General features: G+C 45.4%; 1 protein-coding gene across 2 annotated transcripts in view; it reads right to left on the bottom strand.

Moving 5' to 3' along the window:
• The window catches only part of CDH23 (cadherin related 23), a 552,108-nt gene extending 536,001 nt beyond the window's left edge, over positions 1 to 16,107 (bottom strand). For both annotated transcript variants that reach the window (XM_036735220.1, XM_036735219.1), the window contains exons 1-2: positions 16,041 to 16,107; positions 2,290 to 2,367 (exon numbers count right to left, since the gene is read on the bottom strand). In XM_036735220.1, coding sequence (XP_036591115.1) covers positions 2,290 to 2,367; positions 16,041 to 16,107 — 145 coding nt within the window. The remainder of the gene's footprint in view (positions 1 to 2,289; positions 2,368 to 16,040) is intronic.
• Between the last annotated feature and the right edge of the window lie 6,627 nt (positions 16,108 to 22,734).

Genomic DNA, 22,734 nt, shown 5'->3' with positions numbered 1-22,734 from the left:
ATATGACTGTTCACAAGTTCACATTGCTAGTTGGTGTTAAGCTGGGATTTGAACCCAAGCCTCAAGGCCACTCGCACAGACACTACTTACCAAAGAATGGGTCCTTAAAAAAGGGAAAGGGACCAAGATCTCTAGACTACTGTCACCCTGCCAGGCAAATTGCTTTTTATAAATCCTTTCACAAATATCTATTAAAGAAAAGCTCTGGGCAAAAATTCAGTGATCAAATGAGATAATGTACATAAAAATTTTTAACTTAAAATACTTATACATCTATGGATGCGGAGGTGGTGCAGTGGATAATAGAGCACCCAGCCTGGAATCAGGAAGATCTGAGTTCAAATCCAGCCTCAGACACTTACTAGCTGTGTGACCCTGGGCAAGTAATTTAACTCTATTTGCCTCAGTTTCCTCATCTGAAAATTGAGCTGGAGAAGGAAATGGTAAACTATTCCTGCATCTTTCCCAAGAAGACCCCGCATGTGGTCACAGAGTCAGATGTACCTGGAAATGACTGAACATTATACATATATACTGAGCTCTTACAATTATTCAGTCTGAGAGATAACCCTCACCCCGCTTCCTACTCACACAAAGCATGATTTTAGTCAGATTCCCCCCAGGTGGCAGTGTGGTTCAGTGGGGGCAGATGGAGGCACAGATAGACAGATGGACAAGAGAAGTCTTGGGTGAGAAAGAAGGAGAACATCCAGCCCAGTCACAGCTGGCGGTGACTCACTCCTAAAGGGGACCAGCCAGGCACATCATGGCCTCTCTGCAAATGGCTGAGTTCCTATTACACCTTTCCTCATCCCAGTCACCTTACCTGCCTTTATTTATAAGATTTCAAGAAAAATCTCCCAGAGTTAGAGATATGTTGGGGGCACTGCATCAAGGGGGTTGATATGTTCTCCCCTGATCACTACTACAGGAGAAGAGCCACTTTTACTGCTTTCCAGTGGGTGCCCATGATCAGTACTTGGTATGCAGCCCTACGCATTGGAATAGCAAAGGAGCATGATGCGATGTGAGGGCCCCCAAAATTTCTACCTGCTCCCAAATGCATTCCAATAATAAGTAGGTTAGACAATAAAGACAGGGGGTATTGCCCCCAGAAGGCCTTATTAGGAGTTCTTAACTTGAAGGCCACGAAAAATGTTGATAACTGCATTTCCACATAACTGATTTATGTTGTAATCCTATGGATTTTATTTGGTGCTTTTAAAAGTATCATTCTGGGAAGGAGGTCCATGGGCATCCTGATACTGCCAAAGAGGTCTTTGGTGAAAAAAAAAAAAGCTTAAGCACCCTGCCCTACATAAATTGCCAATGACACCTAGGGGTGATTGTGGTCCTCTCTCTTTCATTAACACGAGTCTATTTATCAGCTAGTTAGTTGATGCCTTGGGCCTTGAGAGTTTGACATCTGGGACAGATAAGTTTCAATAAGGAAGACAAAGAATGGAGGACATAGGGCAGGCTGGGGACAGAATGAGGGTGTTCTCTTAGGGAGAGTAGGCCTAAGGGAATAGGGAATGAAGACAAACTGCCCATCAGCTTTTTCCAAGGCTGATTCTCTGGTGTGGCACTGCCAGCCTGGGATTCTATCCTAAGGAAGGAAACCGCAGGAATGGGGACATTTGTGTCCGGAGAAGAGAAGATTAGGGGCATACGTGGCAAATGGCTTCCAGTATTTGAAGGGCTGACATTTGAAAAGGGGATTAAGCTTATTCTGTGTGGCTCCAGAAAGAAGACCGATAGGTCTAAGCTACAAGTAATGAGATCTTAGCTCAATAGAAAATGGTTCTAACAATTAGAGTTAAGCGACCAGGCCAGCTCTTAAGGTAGTGAGCTCTCTGTCGCTGGAGATGGCCAAGCAGGATGCGGATGATCATCTGTTGGTAATGTTAGATATATTTAGGAGTCCTGTTGAGGATGGTGGTGGAGGACCAGATGATGGAGGACCAGAAAGGCAGCGTCTATGATAAGGGTACTAGCCACAGGAACCAAGAGAAACCTGAGATCAAACGCTGACCCCAACATTTACTAGTTATGTGATAATGAAGAAATCATTTTAGCATCTCTCAGCCTCAGTTTCCCCATCTGTAAACAGGTATAATATCTATAGTAATTAACTCATAGGTTGCTGTTCAAATCAAATGAGAGTGTGTGTTAAGCTCTTTGCTAACCTATATTGATTTGCTATTATCAGGTGATTCCAAAGGTCTTATAGAAGTTTTAGATCCTCTCCACAAGTCCGTAAGTCCACCCTAGGGCTTTACCACTTACCCACTGGTGTATCCTCACTGATCAGCAGGTATGTGTCAAAGAAATGGTTGATGAAAAAAGGTAGCCGGTTCACTTGACCTAGAATCAAAGTAAAAAAAAGAGTCACACAAAAGCCTATTGAACACATTCTATAAACTGAGGCTGACTGAGTGCACAATGGTACATTGAGGTGGGAGGCAGGAGATTTGGGAAGCTGACTGAGTGGCATGGGACTACTAAATATTTGTGTTAGCTCTTAACAGCTCTTGGATCAATAGATTAATTTGAAAGATGAAGCCCAGAGAGATGAAGGAACTTTCCTAGGATGATTATGGTGACCGAGCCGGGACCAAACCCTAGATCGGCCAGCCTAGGTTTGTCTTTTCTAGCAAACCACACATGATATCATAAGCAAGCCGACACACCTCACTGAACTGTTCTAAGGACGTAATAAGTGCTTTGAGCAGCTCAAAAGAAAATGCCAGGTCTTCTGGGGAAGGGGGCAGGGGCAGGGACCATCAAGATGCCGGGAGGAAGGACTCACTCTGAAGCCTGTCCACACATCCTCCTGTGCTGAATGACTGAGAGGAAGCAAGTGACACCTGCCTGGTCACCCCACAGAATTCCCACCAACGTGCCTATCTCCCCCTTTTCCAAAGAAAATCAGGTCTCTGCCGGGGAGATGAGGGCCATTTTCCTTCCTGTTATAGGCAGGAAGGGCCCTGAGGGAGGGGAAGCATTAGAGGCCAGGGAGAAGGCAATTATTGTGTTATCACATGATTAATATTGTGCATCACTCCCCACGGCTCATGGCATTTTGCTGCGTCAGCTCGGTCCCTGACAGGTCGGGCTTGGTTTTTTCTTCTCCTTTTTTCCTTCCATTCTGCCCTGTGAGTCCTATTGGCCCTAACCCCTGAATGCCATTATCTAGGACTCTGGAAGTGTGAGGCACCTCTCCTAGCCACCCCAGGAGACAATCCGACCCCTGTGCCTTTGTTTCCCTTATCGAAAAAGGGAGAGGGCCAAGGAGCACCTCACCCGGGGTGGGCAGTGCCAGCCGAGTGGCATTGCCTGAACCCAGATCACAACTGGCCTCCTGGTGGGCATAGGGTACCTCCGCTTCAGGCCGAGATGGGAGAGCCCCCACACTAGAGTATGTACTCAGACAGAGGAGCATCCTGGCATCAAATGAAATACTAAAGGCAGCCCAGGCCCCCCAAAATGAAGAAGCGGAGATGGAGAGGACAAGGCAAGGGAAGGAAGGGGGTGGGGAGGGCTGAAATACTGCCAAAAATAGCTCACATAGGAAGCACTTGAAGATTCTCTCAGCTTTACATCTACATACAGTATGTCCCAAGAGTCTGAGTGCAGTTGTGTGTGTGTTTTTTTTCCTTTTTTCTTTTCTCTTTTTTTTTTTGCAGGGGGGAAGGCAGGGCAATTGGGGTTAAGTGACTTGCCCAAGGTCACACAGCTAGTAAGTGTGACAAGTGTCTGAGGCTGGATTTGAACTCAGGTCCTCCTGACTCCAGGGCCGGTGCTCTTCTCACTGCGCCACCTAGCTGCCCCAGCAGTTGCGTGTTGTTAAAAGCTTAAAACTGCACCAAGACATTTGGGACACCTTGCATATTACTTCATTGGATCCTCACAACAGCCCTGTGAAGTAAGACCTATTATTATCCCCATTTTTGCAAATGAGCAAATAAAATCTCAGAAAGATCAGGTGACTCACCCAGGGTGGCACATTAAGCATCTGAAGCAGCATTCGAATCCAGGCCTTCCTGAGTACAAGTCAGTTACCTTATGATAGAAGGTAGCCGGTGGGGATGTAGGGCAACCACATGGTGCAATGGAGGAAGTGCTGGGCCTGGAGTCAGGAAAACCCGAGTTCAAATCCAGATTCAGACACTCACTAATTGTGTGACCCTGGGCAAGTCATTTAACCCTGTTTGCCTCAGTTTGTCTCATCTGTAAAGTGAGCTGGAGAAGGAAACAGAAAACCACTCCAGTATCATTGCCAAGAAATGAGCCCCAAAGAATCAGACACAACTGAAAATGACTGAACCACAACCACAAGGTGAGAACATGGCAGATGGGGTGGGACGAGGTGGGAGTGGAATGAGACTGACACAGACTAGGGAAGGAAGGTGGAAACGGAAGAAGGGGCCAAGGTTTGTGGGATAGGGAACAGGCTTGGAAATAAGCACAGACGGACGCAGGGTGAGGGGTGAGGAGAAGTGGGGCCAAAGAGATTCCAGGCTCAAAGGATCAGAGCTCTGGGAGGAACCTTACAAGCCAACACATCTACGCCTCCATTTTACAGATAAGGACACTGAGGCAAAGAGAGGTTAGGTAACTTGTTCCAGGGTCACATGGCTAGTAAGTGTCAGAGGCAGGATTCAAATCCAAGTTTTCCAGATTCCAAGTCCAGTACACTCCCCACTTACTCAGCACTGCCTCTCCAGGGATGAATGATGGGGATAGGGATAGGGATGGGGATGGGGATGAAGTAAGTGTTTGGGGATAAGGGAAGACAAGGAAAAGGTCTGATGACTGGGTGACAGATGAGGAGGAGGAAGGAGAGCAGACTGGAATGTATCAGATCCCACAGCTGGGGTCACACTGTGGAAAAGAATTAGGTCCATCCTGAGCCCCACCCAGAACAGCTCAGTCATTCGAAGTTAAATGCTAGAGAAGAGACAGCTTGGTTGTAGTGACAGGGCATGGTTTCCCAGGGCACAGACCAGGAATGGGAGCAAATCCTGGCATGACCCAGGATCCCAGAAGGGAAAATAACCATTTGACTTTGGATCCAGTGGGAAGAAGGAACAGGAAGGCAGGTGGGAGGTCCCCTGATGCTTCCTGCTCTGTTTCAGCCCCATGTCCAAGCTCTATCCCTTGCTTTGTTGGGTAGAGACACAATAATCATTAACTCTTCATGAGTACACAGGGGCTCACTCAGCACAGCCTGGGCATGGCTGACCTTGGGCAAGTCACGTAATCTCACAGTGCCTCAGTTTCCCATCAGTGAAATGTGGTACCTTTCAAGATATGCTGACTAAATAGAACCTGAGTCCTTTTGTTCTATCCTTGGGTTTTTGTCTCAGAATCTAGGCATAGTGACGAGACCTAGATGTGAAGCAGACAGATCAGAGATGTCAGGGAGGAATTCAGAAGTGGGTTTTGTCGGTGGGGGGAGGGAGGAAAATTGCCTGCAGCAGCCGCGTTCATTTTTTAATTTTATTTTAAAGGGCCTGCCAATAATCAGGTGCTGAGAGCTCTGCACGGGCGGATGGGCAGCAGTTCTCGGACATCATGTGCCACATACCAAGCAGATCTCCGCATCACTGGACTAACTGTCCAAGCCTTCTGCCAGCACTTGCCTCCCTCAAAAGGCTCTGTGGCCTTGAGCATTGAGCACTGGTGACTGAGACAAGGAGTAGTGGGTTGGCCGATGGTGGGAGGGTTCCCCCCCCCCATTTATACCCAACCACCTCATCTCACACTAAAATGGATGCATTGGAAGTTTGGAGCATCTGACCTATGGAGGACGAGCCCGCAGAACGACATCAGGCCAAGACAAAAGTCCAGAGGAGGGATATGAGTGTGGGGTTAGGAATGAAGGGATGGCCAGAAATCAGAAGCATCATCTCCAAGAAACACTGGGGCATGCATCAGAGGGATGGGAGTAGGTTGGCATTTTCCCAAAATGAAAAGAGAGTCCATAGGAGGCGTCTGACCTATAATTCTGCCCAGGATTCTGGCTTCTTGACGTGTCCAGCCTGCTAGGGAGAGGGGATTCTACTTCAAGCAGGACTCCAAGTGTATTTTTTAAAGAAGCCAGAGCCAAATCTGAAGATGGACCTTGGGAGGAGGGGCCAATCCCAGCCCCTCTCCATAAGGAACATAAATACACATAGAGTATGGGCAGGGTATGCCACCCAGTCCCTCCTCTGTGCACACCTATAAGAAGGCATTCCAACCCTGTTGAAGTCAGGAATTATCTTCAGTTAGACAGGAAAAATGAGGCCCCAGGGAGGAAGGGATTAATTGCTGGGCCTTGGGATCTGTGTCACTACACTATGCATAGAAAATGGCATTAAAAGGTCAGCAAGACTTTGGAAGTCACGGCTTCTGTAAGGTGGACGAATTTGAAGGATTGGAATGAGGCTTGCCTGAGATTACATATAAAACAAATTCAGTTCAATTCAAGTATTTATTATGTGCCTAATGCATGCACGGAACTGGATAGAGATAACAATGAAAGAATGAAAATCACTCTCTGATCTCTTCACAGGGGGACAAATATAAGTAAATACAACATAAGATAAGGAGAGAGGGACCTTAGAATTTGGGAAAATCTACAAGAGATTCACTTAATAGCTCACACATGTGAGCTGACCCTTGAAGGAGCCTAATGGAGGCTGATGAGCTAGGAGGCCATTCAAGGCAGAGAGGACAACGTCTAGAAAGCAATAAATGTGTGAGCTGGGCTGCCTGGTTTTGGGGGATGGCCAAAGGGCCAATCTGGCTGGACCATAGGGTAAGTGAAAAGAAGAAAATGTAAAATAAGTCATTGGCTGAGCCAGCTCCTTAAGGCCAGTCCCATTACCTAGACAGCTAGGTGGTGCAGTGGATAGAGCACTAGGCTTGGAACCAGGAAGACTCATCTTCAGGAGTTCAAATCTAGCCTCAGACATTTACTAGCTGTGTGACCCTGGGCAAGTCACTTAACCCTGTTTGCCTCATTCTCCTCATCTGGTAAAATGATCTGGAAAAGGAAATGATAAACCACTTTGCCAAGAAAACTCCACATGGGGTCATGGAGAGTCAGACAGGACTGAAATGACTCAATAATAACATTGCCCAGACAACGCTCATCCAAATGGTACTCTTCCCAAATCAGTAATGGCTGCCGTAATGGGAAAGGGAGGAATAGTGAGTGATTTAGTGCTTGGAGGCCATACAAAGCCTATTAGAGATGGTAGCCAGAGAGTGTTCATTTCCACTGGAAACCAAACAAGGAGGACTGGCTGAAGCGTTAGGAGATCCAGGTAGACCAGCAGCCTCTGTGAGCTGAGACAGAACAACAGACTGCCAAGGTAGGTTGAATAATGTCTTTTTTTCAAAGGACAGGCTTCTACCAGGCAGACCCCTGAGCATACTCCTGCCCAGAGACAGAAGAATGAATGGGATGGCCTTCTCAGAAAACTCCTTCATTTACATTCATACTGTGATGGAGGAATACTAGTACTAAGCCAAAACCCAAAGCAAGGAGCTGGCACTGTTGTTCCTTATTTAATTTTAATTTGGCATCTTTGGGCCAGCCTCAACACCTTTTAGCATTTGTGGCAAAGTGATTCTTCTAAGGAGCAGGCAGGAGACCCTGCCATGACAGTTGGCAGGGTCTTAAGCGGTAGAAATGCAGAAGTCTGTCATTCAATCAACAAGCATTTATTAAACGTATGCCAGGTGCTGTCAAGGTGCCATGTGGGCACTGGGGATATAGATACAAAGATGAAATTCCCTTACCCTCAGTCAAAAGATTGAAAACTAAAGGCAATAACCAAATAAGGCATTAGAAAGTTCTTTAGGTAACCAGAGCCATCTTGCTACTTAACCCTGATGAATAGGTCAAGTTCATCTTTCTGGGGGCATCCCTGGGAGGATCTCTCTAGAAGCTCCTACTAGTTTCATAAAGATGGGACTTAAACCAAGAGATCTACCTGACTCTGGGGCAGCTAGGTGGTGCAGCAGATAGAATGCTGGCTAGAGTCAGGAAAACTGAGTTCAAATCCAGCCTCAGACATTTACTGGCTGTGTGATCTGGGCAAGTCACTTAACCACTATCTGCCTCAGTTTCTTCATCTGCAAAATGATTCAGAGAAGAAAATGGCAAATTGATCCAGCATCTTTTCCAAGAAAACCAGAACAAATCAGACGTGACCGAAATGACTGAACAACTACCTAGCTCCTGAGCTGGTCCTCTTATCTACTAGGCAACACTGCCTTTCTAAAAATATTAGAGGGTCCAGAATTTTTTTGCAGCTCTACTCTCCTATCACCCACAAATGATGGACAAGTAGATGATAATACCCGAAACACATTCTGTGAGTTAAGGTCAATGATCACTGCCCTATCAGTCATCACAGCTCTCCCCTCCACATCACTAGCATCACTGGGGAAAACTGTACCCAGAAATCCACATGCACAGGAGCACAGCCATTGGGCAAAACTAGAAATCATTATGCCCCCTCCTCCCCCACCCCGAGTGACAAGGGGGGAATTTGGCTGAGATGTCATCAGACAACTGGAACAATGGACTGTTTCTTTCAAGGGACTCTGCAAAAGCTTCAAATACGCTCGGGCATGTGTCCAAGGGCCATCTTGGGCAGAACGTGCCCTGTCTATTCTGTCAGAAGGTAAGGAATAAAATAACTATGAACATGGACCAAAGTCTTGGGAAACCTGGATGAAACCATGTAAAGTTTAAAAATATAATTTAAAATATTTTAAAGGATTCATACCAGCCTGATTTGAGGTGAGGTTTGGGGGGGGGGGCAAGAAGGAAACATCTATTGCTGCATTTAGAGTGAGCAGGTCCTGAAATAACTTCATTTGGCTCCAGTCCTAGGAAAACAGTATAAAGAGAGCAGGGCCAAGCAAAATATAGGGGGGAGACTGTATTAAGTCCAGTGAAGTGGGTTTTATGAAGCAACTAAAGGGGGCCAGTGTCAGGAGCCATAAACGATGCTAGGTCCGTAAAGAACAAATCACCGAAGCTTGGCTTTGCTCCTCTGGGTACTGGCTGTTCCCGACAACGGGCTGAAGAGAATCCAAGTGCCAGTGGAAGTAGAGCAATGGGCTGTGTGTAAGGAAATGGATTCTCTTTGGGCATTTTAGGCCAAGTTTATAGATTCTGGTGCAAGAAGGGACCCCAGGGGCCTTCTAGTCATAGGACCAAAGGCTCAGAGAGCTAGACTTGGAAGTGACCTCTGGCGCCATCCCATGCAACAGCCTCAGTTTGAAGGAGAGGAAATGGAAACCCAAGAAAGTTACATGACTTGCCCAAGGTCACACAAGACAACATCAGAACCCAATTTCCCTAATTCCAGAAGACAGTCTGTCCTGCACCCATGACTCTAGGATGCTTCCTTAGACAGGGAGCCTTGAAATAAATGGAGTTATATGTGTCATCCCACCAGAACATGGAACTCTCCCAAACTCTGGCAGTGAATTACATCAGCAAAAGCAGGAGGTGGGTAGAGTTGGGGCCCACAGGGAGCAAAATGGGGGGAAATAGGGGTTCTGGCAGGAGGCCTAAAGAGAAGAGTGGTGCATTGTGGCTTTCCTGACCCAAGATGGAGGCTGTACCTTAGTGTTTGTTCCCAGCTAGGTGGCACGGTAGATGTGCCAAACCTAGAGTCAGGAAGACCTGAGTTCAAATTTGGCCTTAGACACTTACTAGCTGTGTGACCCTGGGCAAGTCACCTATCCCCTGTCTGCCTCAGTTTCCTCATCTGTAAAATGAGCTGGGGAAAGAAATGTCAAACCATTCCAGTATCTTTGCCAAGAAAACTCCTATGAGTTCATGAAGAGTCAGACAGGACTGAAATGACTAGACAACAACAACAAAGTCTTGGGATTTAGCCATTGTCATGGGTCAGTCAGGACTAGGGGCTCTGGAAAGAAATCCTGCCTCTAGACTCAACTGCACTTGATTGCCTCATGGAACTCTGATTCCTTGTCCCCTCTTACATACATTTTAAGCTCTACCCTTGTCCTTTTAATCCCATCCTAAATAGGTTGCAAGGAATTTAGAGCTAGCAGGTCTTAAAGCGGCATCATGGGAGAGAGCTTCCAGAGATGGACCTGGTACCAGGAAGACCTGGGTTCAAGTCAGATACTCACTGACCATGGGATTGTGGGGACAACAGCCATTTAAACTCTCCGAGCCCCTACAGTTTATTCATCTGTAAGATGGGGATAGCAATTAAAAAAGAGGCAGCTTAGCAGCATTTATAATGAAGAGAGTGGCAGAGTCCGGAAGACTTCAGTTCAAATTCAGCTCCAGACACTTACTAGCCCCATGACCCTGGGCAAGCTCCTTTAACCTCTTTCATTTTTAGTCAGCCAACGAGCACTTATTAAGTACCTACTATGTGCCAAATACCATGCTAACAAACACAAAATAGTCCTTGCTCTGTAGGTGCTCACAGACTAATGGAAGAAACTACACACAAACAAGTATGTACCAAGGAACTATAAACAGGCTCTACTGGGGTCATCTCAGAGAGAAGCTACTAAGTTTAAGGACGGAGAACAGCTCCTGTAGAAGGCGAGATGTCAACCAAGGTGACTAGGAGGAGGAGATGCAGAGGGAGACATTTCCGGGCATGAGGGGACAGCCAATGAAAATTCACAGAGTCAGGAGATGGCATGTCTTGTTCTAGTTCTTGAAGGAGGCTGGTGTCAGTGCTACCCAGGGTGTAGATGGGAGTAAAGTATAAGACATCTGGAAAGGGAGGAAAGGGCTGGGTGGCGAAGGTCTTTAAAAGCTAAACAGGATTCTGGATTTGATCCTGGAGGTAATAGAGAATGACTGGGGTTTACTGAATAGGGGTTTTTCCTGGTTGGACCCAAACCTTAGGAAAACTGATTTGACAGGAGAGCGTAAGATAGACTGGTGTTGGGGGGGAAACTTTGGGCAGGGAGCCCAACCAGCAGGTTGTTAATAGCCCAGGTATGAGGTGATGAGGAGCCCATATCAGAATGGTGGCAATGTCAGAGGAGAGAAGAGGGCATATGTGAGAGATGCCAAGAAGGTCAAAATGACAGGAGGACTTGACAATTGATTGGGAAGCAGGGAGAGAGTGGGGAGTTGAAGATGACCCCTGGGTTACAAGCCTGAGCCATTGAGAGGATGGCAGTGCCCTCCACAGCAGCAGGAGAACTAGGAAGAGGGGAGCATTCGGAGAGGAAAATAAAGAGTTCAATTTAAGAGGTCTATGGGAATTCCAGTTAGTTTGAGAAGTCCAATAGGCATTTGGAGATGCGAGACTGGAGATCAGGAGACAGGTTAGAGCTGGACAAACAGACCTGAGAGCTATCTACAAGGAAATAAGAATTGAATCCATGAGAGCAGGTGATGTACAGTATAGAAGGAGAAGGGAACAGGACCCAGGACAGAGCCTTAGGAGACACCCATGGTTGGTGAGCCTGACCTGGATGAAGATCCAGCGGAAAGAGACTATAGAGGAGTGGTCTGACAGGAAGGAGGGCAACCACAGAAATCTAGAGAGAAGAGAGTACCAAGGAGAAGAGGGCGATGGACTACGCCAAAGTCTGCGGAGAAGACAAGAAGGAAGAGGACTAAGAAAAGGTCATTAGAATTGGCAATTAAGAGATTACTCATTACTTTGGAGAGAGCCATTTCAGCTGAATGATGAGGGTGGAAGCCAGACCACAGAGGGTCGAGAAGAGGAAGGGGAGGCATCTACTGTAGCCAGCCTTCTCAAGGAATTCAGTGATGAAAGGGAGGAAAGACACAGGATGGAGATTGGAGGGATCCGTTGAGGGTTTTTTAAGGATGGAGGAGACACGGACTTCAATTTCCTCACCTGTGAAATAAGGATGATGATAATGCCTACCTTACAGAGCTGCAGCAGGGATGAAAAGAGCTAACACGAACAGCTTTGCAAAGCCTTAAGCGCCAAATCAATGTTAGCCATTACCATTGACATCTCAATAGCACTAGTATAATATTTTCCGGTAGGGTTTTGAGGCTCAAATGAGACAAAGTACATAAAGTGTTTTGCAAACTTTAAAGCCCAGGTGCGAGGGTCTAATGATGATGGTGGTGACGATGTCACCTAGGCCAACTCTTTTATTTGACACATGAGGAATCTGAGCCCCAGACAGGTTAGGTGCTTTGCCCAGTGTTACCCATGGAGGCAACCCCAAATTCAATGTTCTTTCCAATAACCCCAGTGCTTCTCTCTCTACTGGCTGCCTCGGGCAGCCTAGAAAGGGAAAGAGGAAAGGATGCCCAACCCACCAAAGTTGAGGGTGACGGCAAATAAGGACCAGTGTACAAAGGATCACCAGGCTATCCCTGCCCACCACCAGTTGTCTGAATTATCTAATAGAGAGGTAAAGACAGGCACAGGGACAGGTTAAGGCCATGACGGGCGGTAGAGTGGACAAAGTGCTGGACCTTAATTAGGAAGACCTAAATTCAAATTTGACCTCAGTCACTTACTAAAGTGCTGTGCAACCTTGGGCAAGTTATTTAATCTGTCTGCCTCAGTTTCTCCATATGTAAAGCGGGAGGGGAGTAATAATAGCACCTAATTTCCAGGGTTGTTGTAAGAATAAAATGAGATATTTGTAAAGTACTTTGCGAATCTTAAGGTGCCATGCAAATAATGGCCATCATCACCATCCTCATCCTCACCTCTCCTAGAGGCTATGAAGTCATCACACGGGCTCCCCAGTTTTCATTGTGTCTCATGAATGGCTCATGACACACCTGGGACCAGTGGATCCTCCTCACAGCAGAAGAGATCAAGTTGGGTTATCAGGTAGTCTGGAGAACAGAGAAAGGGCTGAGGGGGCAGGGAAAAGATTGGAAGCCTCGGGTCTATAGAGATAGAAGCTGAAAAGGCGGCCCTCTACAACATCACATAGATGTGAAAAGATGAATGCCACCTTGTTCGCTAAATCCCATCGTGCTAGAATGGGGAGCGAGGGGTATGGGAAGGGGCCTTGAAGCTTGCAAGTAGCCAATTACAAAGCTACACTCAGCAGGTTATAAACTTGAGTGAAATAAGCTCTTTCCAGTTTGGTCTCTTGTCAGGAGTTCACTGGCCTGCTGGAGCAGCACCACATAGAAATGACATGAAATGGCAAGGTGACTCTCCCATGTAGAGTATAAGCTCCTTGAGGGCAGGGACTGTTTCATTGTTGTCTTTGTCTATCCAGGCCTTTACACAAATGCCTGGCACAAAATATGCTTAATAAGTACCTGTTGAAATGTTGAAATACAGTAGGGGCAGGGTAGCTGGGGGTGGGGGGCGGGATCTAAAGGCAAGACCTTCTTCCTCCAATATTCCATTTCAATTTGTTTCTTTTTTTTTGGAGGGGAAGAACCAAGGCAGTTGGGGTTAAGTGACTTGCCCAATGTCACACAGCTAGTGTCACGTGTCTAAGGCTAGATTTGAACTCAGATCCTCCTGACTCCAGGGCTGGTGCTCTATTCACTGCACCACCTCACTGCCCCCCAATTTGTAACCAGATGGAAAAATGGGAAAGCTTCCTAGGTACAACAGACACAGAGAGAAGAGTTTCGAAAGTAAACACCAGCAAGATGAAGTGTCCTGGGAAGATGCTGAGGACCAGGGTAGGATGGGGTAGGCTTGATTTAGCTGGCAAGGGTGAGGGCAGGGACTACTAGGTCTGTACCCCAAAGAGATTTTTTTTAAAAAGGAAAAATGGACCCACATGTACAAAAATATTTCCAGCAGCTCTTTTTGTGGTGGCAAAGAATTGGAAATTGAGGGGATCCCCATAAATTGGGGAATGGCAGAATAAGTTGTGCTACATGAATATAATGAATGCTACTGTTCCATAAGAAATCGTGAGCAGGCAGATTTCAGAAAAACCTAGAAAGACTTATATGAACTGATACAAAGCAAAGCGAGCAGAATCAGGAGAACATTGTACAGTAACAGCAATATTCCACGATGATTAACTGAGAAAGATTCGGCTTCCCTGATCATTACAATTATCCAAGACAATTCTGAAAGACACATGATGAAAACTGCTCTCCACTGCCAGAAGAAGAACTGATGGAGTCTGAATGCAGATCAAAGCAAACTGTTTGTCACTTTCTGTATTTTTGTAGGTAATTTTGTAGGTAATTTTGGTCTGTGTTTGCTTTCACAACATGACTAATATGGAAATATGTTTTGCATGACTGCACATGTATAACCAATATCAACTTTGTTGCTGTCTCAGGGAGGGCAGAAGGGAAGGAGAGTGGGAGAGAATTTGGAACTCAAAATTTTAAAAAATGAATGTTAAAAATTGTTTTTACATGTAATTAGAAAAAAACAAAATATCAAAAATACTAAAAATATTTTTAAGAGCCAGGGCAGATGATACTCAGCGTTGGGGTGGGGTTGAGGATAAGATTTCAAATTAAACTTCAGCACATTCCACTGAGCTACTCACACAAAAATCTCAGGGTGCCTTAGCCTACAGCTGGGCCTGGAATCTGTTATGACTTCATAGGACAGCACCAGCCAGATCAGAGAGAAACAAAGAATTAAGGAACTGGATTGGGCAGGAAAGTGTCTCAACTAGAGGAGCCGAGTGGGACAATGAGTTAGTGGGCTTCTACCATCAAGGCCAGAGGTTCCTAACCTGGGGTCTGGTTGCAGGGATATACACATACACACATATACATATATACACATCATAATATAATGCATTCCTTTGTAAGCTTGTATATTTTATTTTATGCATTTAAAAATATTATTCTGAGAACAGTCCCACAGGCTTCACCAGATACTATCAAAAGGGTCCATGGTCCAAAAAAAGTTAGGAACCCCAATTCTAGGCCCAGCTCTGCTGCAAAACTGTGGGGTGTTCTCTCTGTGTCTTAGTTGCTTCCCTATGGGGAATCCCATCTTGGATTTATGGGGTATTTTTCATAGAGATCATTCCTACAATCATCCCATCACTATAAAGCAAGGGTTCTGAACCTTTTTGGGGTCTTGGACCCCTTTGGCAGGTGACCTGGTGAAGCCTCTTGATTCCTTCTTGGGATAATGTTTGTGGGCCATGTTGATAATTAGAGGAAATGCAAAATTTCAGTTAGAGGTTATGAAGATAAAGAAGTGATTTTTTTTCCCATCCAAATTCATGGCCTCCCTTTTTGCAGACCCAGGTTTGGAGCCCCTGCTTTAAAGAATGCGTTTATTTAAATGGAGCTTTAAATATTATTTAAAGGAGCCTGAGAAGCTCCTATGGGGCTTTCTCCTAGGGGAAGGAGGCAGGCCGGCTGCTGTGCTCAAAGGTAACGGGGCCTCCCGTTCCCCATGGCTGCCTCTGCAGGCATGTTTGGCAGTGTCTCTATGCACGCCTGGGCTCAGATTCCTCCCAGGAGAAGCCCCAGCCCTCCACAATGCTCTATAGTGCACACCTGTTGCCTTAATACCACACCAAGACCCCAATTACCTCCTTTGCCAACTCCAGTGGGTCCAGGTTTCATGGAGAAGGGAAAGGGCCACATCACAGAGATCAGTTTCTCCTGCTAAATGCACCGGAACAAGTAGGTGGGGGAAAAAGGCAGGATCTGGCCTTTCACAAGGGGAGGATGTGCTTGGGCAGATGAAGAGAAAATGATCTTGGGGCTCACACACTTGCTCCAGAGAAAAGGAGAGCCCATTGTATCAGAAGCAACTCTCCCCTTCAGAGCTCAAGAGTAACCTGACTGTCTCTCCTGGTTCACCCTGGAGCCCAAGCCCTGGGGGAAAACAGGTATTCTTAGCTCCATATTGTAGAGCAGGCTGAGACCCAGCAGTAAGCATCTTGTTTAAGGTGACATGGCAAGGTGATGATAAAGCAGAAGCCAGGATGCGGAGATTCCCAGAAATCACAGGACATCCCCATCTGGTGTGATCACATATCAGTCTGAACTCTTGATTCAGGTCATTAGCCTGGTTCCCAAGCTCAGACCCAGTCACAGATAGACACAGGATTAGACTTACCCCGGCATCCAGAGTTGACCACGAAAAGCCAGAAGAAGAGGTGGCTGGTGGGTATGTGGCACTTCATGTTTCCTGGGGGTAAAGAAAGCGGAAAGGTAAGAATTGTTGGATGGCTGGGTTGCCCAATGGCTGCCACCCCCAGCCCACTTACCAGCAACTAGCAGAAGAATTGGAAGTAACGGGAATAGGGGAAGAATGAGAAGTAGGAATAGAGATACCAAGGCTGAAGTCCCGTTGGGAGGATAGGCAGGGGGAAGGGGGTAGAAGGGAAAAGAAGGGAAATGGCCAAACAACTTGAAATCATGGGATGTTAAAACCAAAAGGCATCTTAGAAAACATCAATTCAGCATCCCCAATTTACAGATGAAGAAACTGAGGTTTAGAGAAGGAAAATAATCTGATAAGGTTCCCACAGCTAGTTGTCGGCAGCTTTGTTTAACAATGGATGGGCAAACAATGACAGATGGAGGCTCTCGCTTGGGAGTGTCTAGGAAGGGAGCATGGGGTCTGGTACAAAGCAGATGCTTAATAGTTACTCATAATTAATGGCAGCTAGATGGCACCATAGTGCACAGAGCTCCAGGCCTGGGGTCAGGAAGATTCATCTCCTCGAGTTCAAATTTGGCCACAAGCACTTATTAGCTCTGTGACCCTGAGCAAGTCATTTAACCCTGCTTGCCTCAGTTTCCTCATCTGTAAAATGAGCTGGAGAAGGAAATGGCAAACCATTACAGTATTTCGGCCAAGAAAACCTCAAATGGGTTCAGTTGAATGCAAAGTCAAACACAACTGAAAATGACTGAACAAATATTTCTTTCTCTACCCCCAAATTATTTTGTTGTTACTATGTATAGATTAACATTTCCTTAATGTATACATGTTATTTCCGCAGGAGAATGTAATTTCCTTGAGGGTGAGGAACTCTTTTTTCTTTCCTTATGTGGCCTAACACCTAGTAGGTGCCTTGGCACATAGTAAATACTTAATCAATGCTTATTGAATTGATTTAAATTCATTTATATTCATGGGAGTGGAAGTTGGGTGGGATAGAAAGAGAAGGGCCTTGAGCTTGGAGGCTCTGGCCCATGGCTTGTCATTCTCAGCATCCCTCTGGAGACGCTGACTTTGGGGATGAACTTCTGCAAGAAAATCCTCCCTGACCACCCCCTTTCTGTACTGTTTTGGCATTCAAAGCTCTTCAAAACCTGCCCTCAACATACCTCTGCAGCCTTGTCACATATTCCTCACTTTCATTCACACCCCAGACCAGATGTACTGGCTTTCTAACAGCTTCTCACACAGGCCCCTCCATCTTCCACTGTGGTGCCTTTGCGATCATTGGATGGCCCCCATGCCTAGAACAGAGACTTCTCTCACCTCTGCCTTGGAGAGTTCTTGGTATCCTCCAAGACCTGGCTCAAGCCCCACCTTCTACATGAGGTCGTTCCTCATTCCTACCACTCTTCCTGCTAGCACCTCTCACAGCAAAAACTGCCTTACATTTATTCTGTATCAAGGACCCTTTAATTAGAAAAAAAATCAGGCTGGGAGGGGAAGACCCCCAGGTTTGCCATTCCAAAGAGAATGGGTATTACCTCATTCTAAGTGAGTACATGAAAAGGCCTTAACCTAAATGGGCCAGGGTCTCCCATTGCATCCTGGGCCATCTCCAGTCATCCTGATGAATATCTGATCACTGGATGCAGAAGGCTCAGGAGGAGAAAGTAAGGCTGGTGACCCTGCACAGCCCTCCCTCACTCAAATCAAAGTCAACTGCAAGTCATGTCATCATTTCCCTGATGTCATGGTCCTGTTAGAAAACGAAGGAAAACAAGAACGATCAGGGCCCATACTGATAGATTTTTATTTCAAGGTAGAACACCATATTCTTGAGGGAAAGGACTATTTAGCTTTTGTCTTTGTATTTCCTGCACCTAGCAAAGGGCCTGAAACATAAAAGGAACTTAATAAATGCTCACTGATTGGATGATGTCCTGGGGCGCCATGTTTGATCACCTCAATGGAGTCTGCCCCAAACCCTGGGATACAAAAGGAGAACTCTGTGTCACCTTTGCTATGTGGGGAAGCCCACTATGGAATGCTCCTCTCCACAGAGAGAACCCCAAAGAATAAGTTCTTCTACTCACTGCCCTATGCATTCATTCAGTTATTCATTCAGGGATTTATTAAGGACTTTCTATGTGCCAGGCCCTATAGGACTCACTGAGGTTCCAGGACAAAAACAGTAGCTTCCATGTTATTGGTAGGGTAGAGATGGGGTAATACAGCATGTATGTATATGTGCTTTATATATGCATACTGGCTATACATAAATACACATGCAATGACCACATATGCATATGTACACATACAGATGTCTATTTATTTAGAGCCAGAAACCTATTCCTTGTCTGGCTTCTCAAGGGGTCAGAATGAGTCACCTAGAGGCTTCCAGAGCTCTAGTGAGGAGGGTATGGTTGAAGAGTCCATGAGAACACAGGAAAGAGCTCTCTCTGCCTTGGCGAGTCTCTGCCTCCTCGCCTGTTGCACACGGCACCCAGCATCCTCATTCTTATGGATGGCCGTGGTACATTTCAATGCTACGACTTACTTCTGCTCCATGCTATTTGTCTCCAAATAATAGCAATGATAAATAATACTTAGATGGTATTTTAAAGTTTGCAAAGCACTTTGCACATATGGTAATGTCAGGTTCACAACAACCCTATGAGATACATAGGACAAGTATTATTAATCCTAATTTAATAGATATGGAAACAGACTTGGAGACATTAGTGATTTGCCCACAGCTGCACAGCTAGTAAGTGAGAATGATTTTGAACACAGGTCCAGCAGCCAGACTGCTATGCCTATTAATTTGCTTCACCCTACCAACTTGTCTCTAATGGAGATGGTAATAACATTGTGGATAGCATGCCTAATTAAGGAGCTGAAGTCCTGGCTTTTCTCCTTACCTGCCTGGGTCACCTGGGGCAAGTAATTTAACCTCTCTGGGCTTCCTTTTAGTCACCTCTAAAATAAGGGGTCAGGCTAGACGACTCAAAGGTCTCCCCCTCACTTGGTCTCCTAGTAATACCTAACATTTGGGGGGCACTTTTCAGTCTTTCAAATTCCTTTTGCTCACAATAATCAAGAGAGATAGAGAAGCACTGTATATTATTATTATCCTTTTCTCTTAGATGAGACAAGAAAGGCTCAGAGACAGTATGTGGCTAGCTCAGCATCCCAGATCTACTAAGGGACAGATCCAAGATCAGAGCCCAGGCTTTCTCATTTCTGTTCTGATTCAATTAAAAAAATTAAGCACCTGCCATGTGTCAGGCACTGTACTTGGCACTGGGGACAAAGACAACAATGGGTTGGTGCTCTGAGATTCTTGGTCTCCTATTTGCTCATCCACCCTGACTGGTAAAGGTTGCAGATGAGGGATTGGAGCCCCAGCCAACAGAAGGGCTGGGCTGATCCACAGCCAGAGCTTCCCCTCTTCTCTGCTCCCAGAGATTCTCTCGGCAGGCAGAGCTGGAGCAAGCGGCATGGTTCCCGGGGGACAGCATGACCTCTCTCTGTCCTGAGCAGCAGCTGGTCCCTCTATCACTCTCATCCCTCTCTCCTCAGTCACAGCAAATGCTCCTACTGAGCTTTCTGCATCTTCAGGCCTCTCTTCAGGGCTTCAGCAAAACCTTCAGTTTTTCAACCCCCTGCTGTCTCCCAATAATAAAAGCTAGCATTTATGTGGCATTTTAAGGTTTATCAAGTGCTTTACATTTATTATTTCATCTGATCCTCACCACAATCCTGTAAGATAAGTGCTGCTTTTATCTCCATTTTACAGATGAGGAAACTGAGGCTGAAAGTGGTTAAGTAGATTACCTAAGTTTTACTAGAGGCACCTTGGAGCTGGGATAGTGTAAAGAATAGTGAAAATGAGTCTGGAGCCCTGGATTCAAGTCCAAGCCTCTGACATTCCCTTTTTGTAAACAGAAACAAGCTATTAAATGTGAGCTACTGAATTTAAGGCATGTTTAAACTCAGTTTAATTTTCCTCTATGAGAGCCGAACCAATCAGCCTCCATAGCATCAAAGTCCATGGCTTGATTCTTTTCCTTTTACCAAAGGGGTAGTCTTAGATGCAGATGTTAGTCGTCTCTGCCCATCCCACAGATGTTGCCTTTAAACCCCGATCTTACAAGAAACCCTCAGAGTACAAACACCCTACCCTGGAGGGGTAGGCCCAGAGTTTTTTTTTTTTTTAAAGAACTGCCTGCTTCAATCAATCAACTATTTACTGAGTACAGACTATAATCAGGGGTGGGAAAGCTGCGGCCTTTTGACTGAGTCCAAGTTTTACAGAACAAATCCTTTTATGAAGGGGATTTGTTCTGTGAGGTTTGGATGTGGCTAAAGGGACACACTTGAGGACCACATGTGGCCTTGAGGCCGTAGCTTCCCTACCCCTCGACTATATACTTAGTTGTTGTTGAGTGGTTTCAGTCATGTCTGACTCTTGGTGATGCCATTTCGGGTTTTCTTGGCAAAGATACTGAAGTGCTTTGTCATTTCCTTCTCCAGCTCATTTTACAGATGAGGAAACTGAGGCAAACAGGGTTAAATGACTTGCCCAGGGTCATGGCAGCTAGTAAGTGTCTGAGGCCACATTTGAACTTGGGTCTTCCTGACTCCAAGCCAGGTGCTCTATCCACTGAGCCACCTCACTGCCCTAGATTATACTAGACATTGGATAAATAAATACAAAGAAAAGACAAAATCCAGTCCTGTTGCAGCAACAAGGTATGCTCCTGGCTCCCCAGTGTCACCTCCAGATGCTCCTGTTGCCATCACTCTGCAACTCTTTTTTCCCTTGGAGGTTTTGTCTATGAAAATATATTACCCAAATAAGAACCTGGCAGTTATCGACTGACATCGCTTCCCTGCCCTCTCAAGGAATTCAGTGTCTGCCTCACAGTCTTTATCTCCATCCCAATTGCTACCCTTCTACCAGGGGACATAGATTTGCCTATTGGTATCGGAATTGCCACAAAACACCATGGCATCCTTATTAATTTCCTCCACTCTCTCAGCCACATTCAGAAAGTCACTTCCTTTATCTTACCATAATCCGCAAATGTCCCACTTCCAGGACCAAGAACTTTGAAATTTCTCAATTCAGCCATAATCTCCCATCATTCCATGCCTCCTTATGAGTCATTTCTCCTAAAATTATTATTTTAAAAATTATTCATTTATTTTTACAAATACTTATCATCTCTCCCACTGCCTTCCCCCCAGTAAATGATAAAAATACCATCACAACAAAATGCAAAGTCCAGCAAATCAAATTCCCCCACTGGCCATGCCCAAAAATGCATGTCTTGCCTCTTTGGAAGGGGTTGAATGGTATAATTTCTCTTCGGGCCTCTGGACTTGTGTGTTATGATTGCATTCATCACACTTCCATAGTCTTTCAAAGCTGTTTTTCTCTATAATATTGTTGTCATTTTGTAAATTGTTCTCCCAGCTCTGCTCACTTCACTCTGCCACAGATCAGAGAGGTCTTCCTTGCTTCCTCGGAAACTGTCCATTTCATCATTTCTCATGGCACAACAATATTCCATTACAGTCCCGTGGCCCACTTGGTTAGCCAATAGGTTCCCCAACAGGTTAGGCCTAAACTATTCTTCAGTTAGTGCTCTCCAGGCCATCATACCTACTCTGTTTTCACCTTCCTTTCTTCCCCATCTTGACCTTATACTTACTTAAATAGTTCAATTTTATATTTTCTTATATATAGTCATTTTTGTATTTATTTATCCCATTTTAATTTATTTATTTATCTAATGTTTATATTATCACACACACACACACACACACACACACACACACATATCTTGCCCCTGATGTGATCACTGCTAATGTCTTGTCAAACGCTACTCTGGATGACCCCCACCATTGGTCTCTTCCCCTCCTAGTCATATTCTGCTGAGGAGAGCAGTGGAAGGAGTCACACAACCATGCTGACTGGATTCACTATAAATTTATATTATCTAAGCACAATCCAGTCCTTATTACCCCAAGATAATCCTTTTACTTTTCCCTAATCCATCCCTTCTCCACAGTAGCTGTTCCAAATCTTCCCTAACCCTAAAACCTCTCCCCAAGCCTCTCGCTCCCCATTCTCCTCATCATTTCAGCAAAGGAAGTTGTCTCATAGTTTACTGGGAAACAAAACAGCCATTAGCCATAAGCTCCCACTTCCCTTCTATTTTAAATCTCAAAACTCCTCAATTTTATATCCAATTTTCTCCTACTTACTTCCATTCTCTGATAAAGATATGGCCCTTCTAGCCAAGGCCAACCTCACTTCTTTTACCCTTCTTCCCATCCCCTTCCATGGCCTCCAGCAGATTACCCTCACTATCATTTCCTTTCTCCCTAATCTCTCCCTACCTACAGGCTTCTTCTCTGCTGTCTACAAATTGCCCTGCTCTCCCCATTCTCCCTCATCCTTAAAAAAACAAAATAAAATCTTCATTTGACCCTTCCAGCCTCTCAAGAAATCATATCTCTTCCATTTCAAAGTCAATTTTAAAAAGAACTGTCTATCCTCACTTCCTTTCCTCTCACTCACTTCTCAACCCCTTGTAAGCTGGCTTCTGACCTCATCATTCAGCTGAAA

Source organism: Trichosurus vulpecula, chromosome 8 (genome assembly GCF_011100635.1).
Source record: "Trichosurus vulpecula isolate mTriVul1 chromosome 8, mTriVul1.pri, whole genome shotgun sequence".
Classification (NCBI taxonomy): Eukaryota; Metazoa; Chordata; class Mammalia; order Diprotodontia; family Phalangeridae; genus Trichosurus; species Trichosurus vulpecula.
The sequence above is the reverse complement of the archived record's forward strand: the minus strand, read 5'-3'. Positions and strand labels throughout refer to the sequence as shown.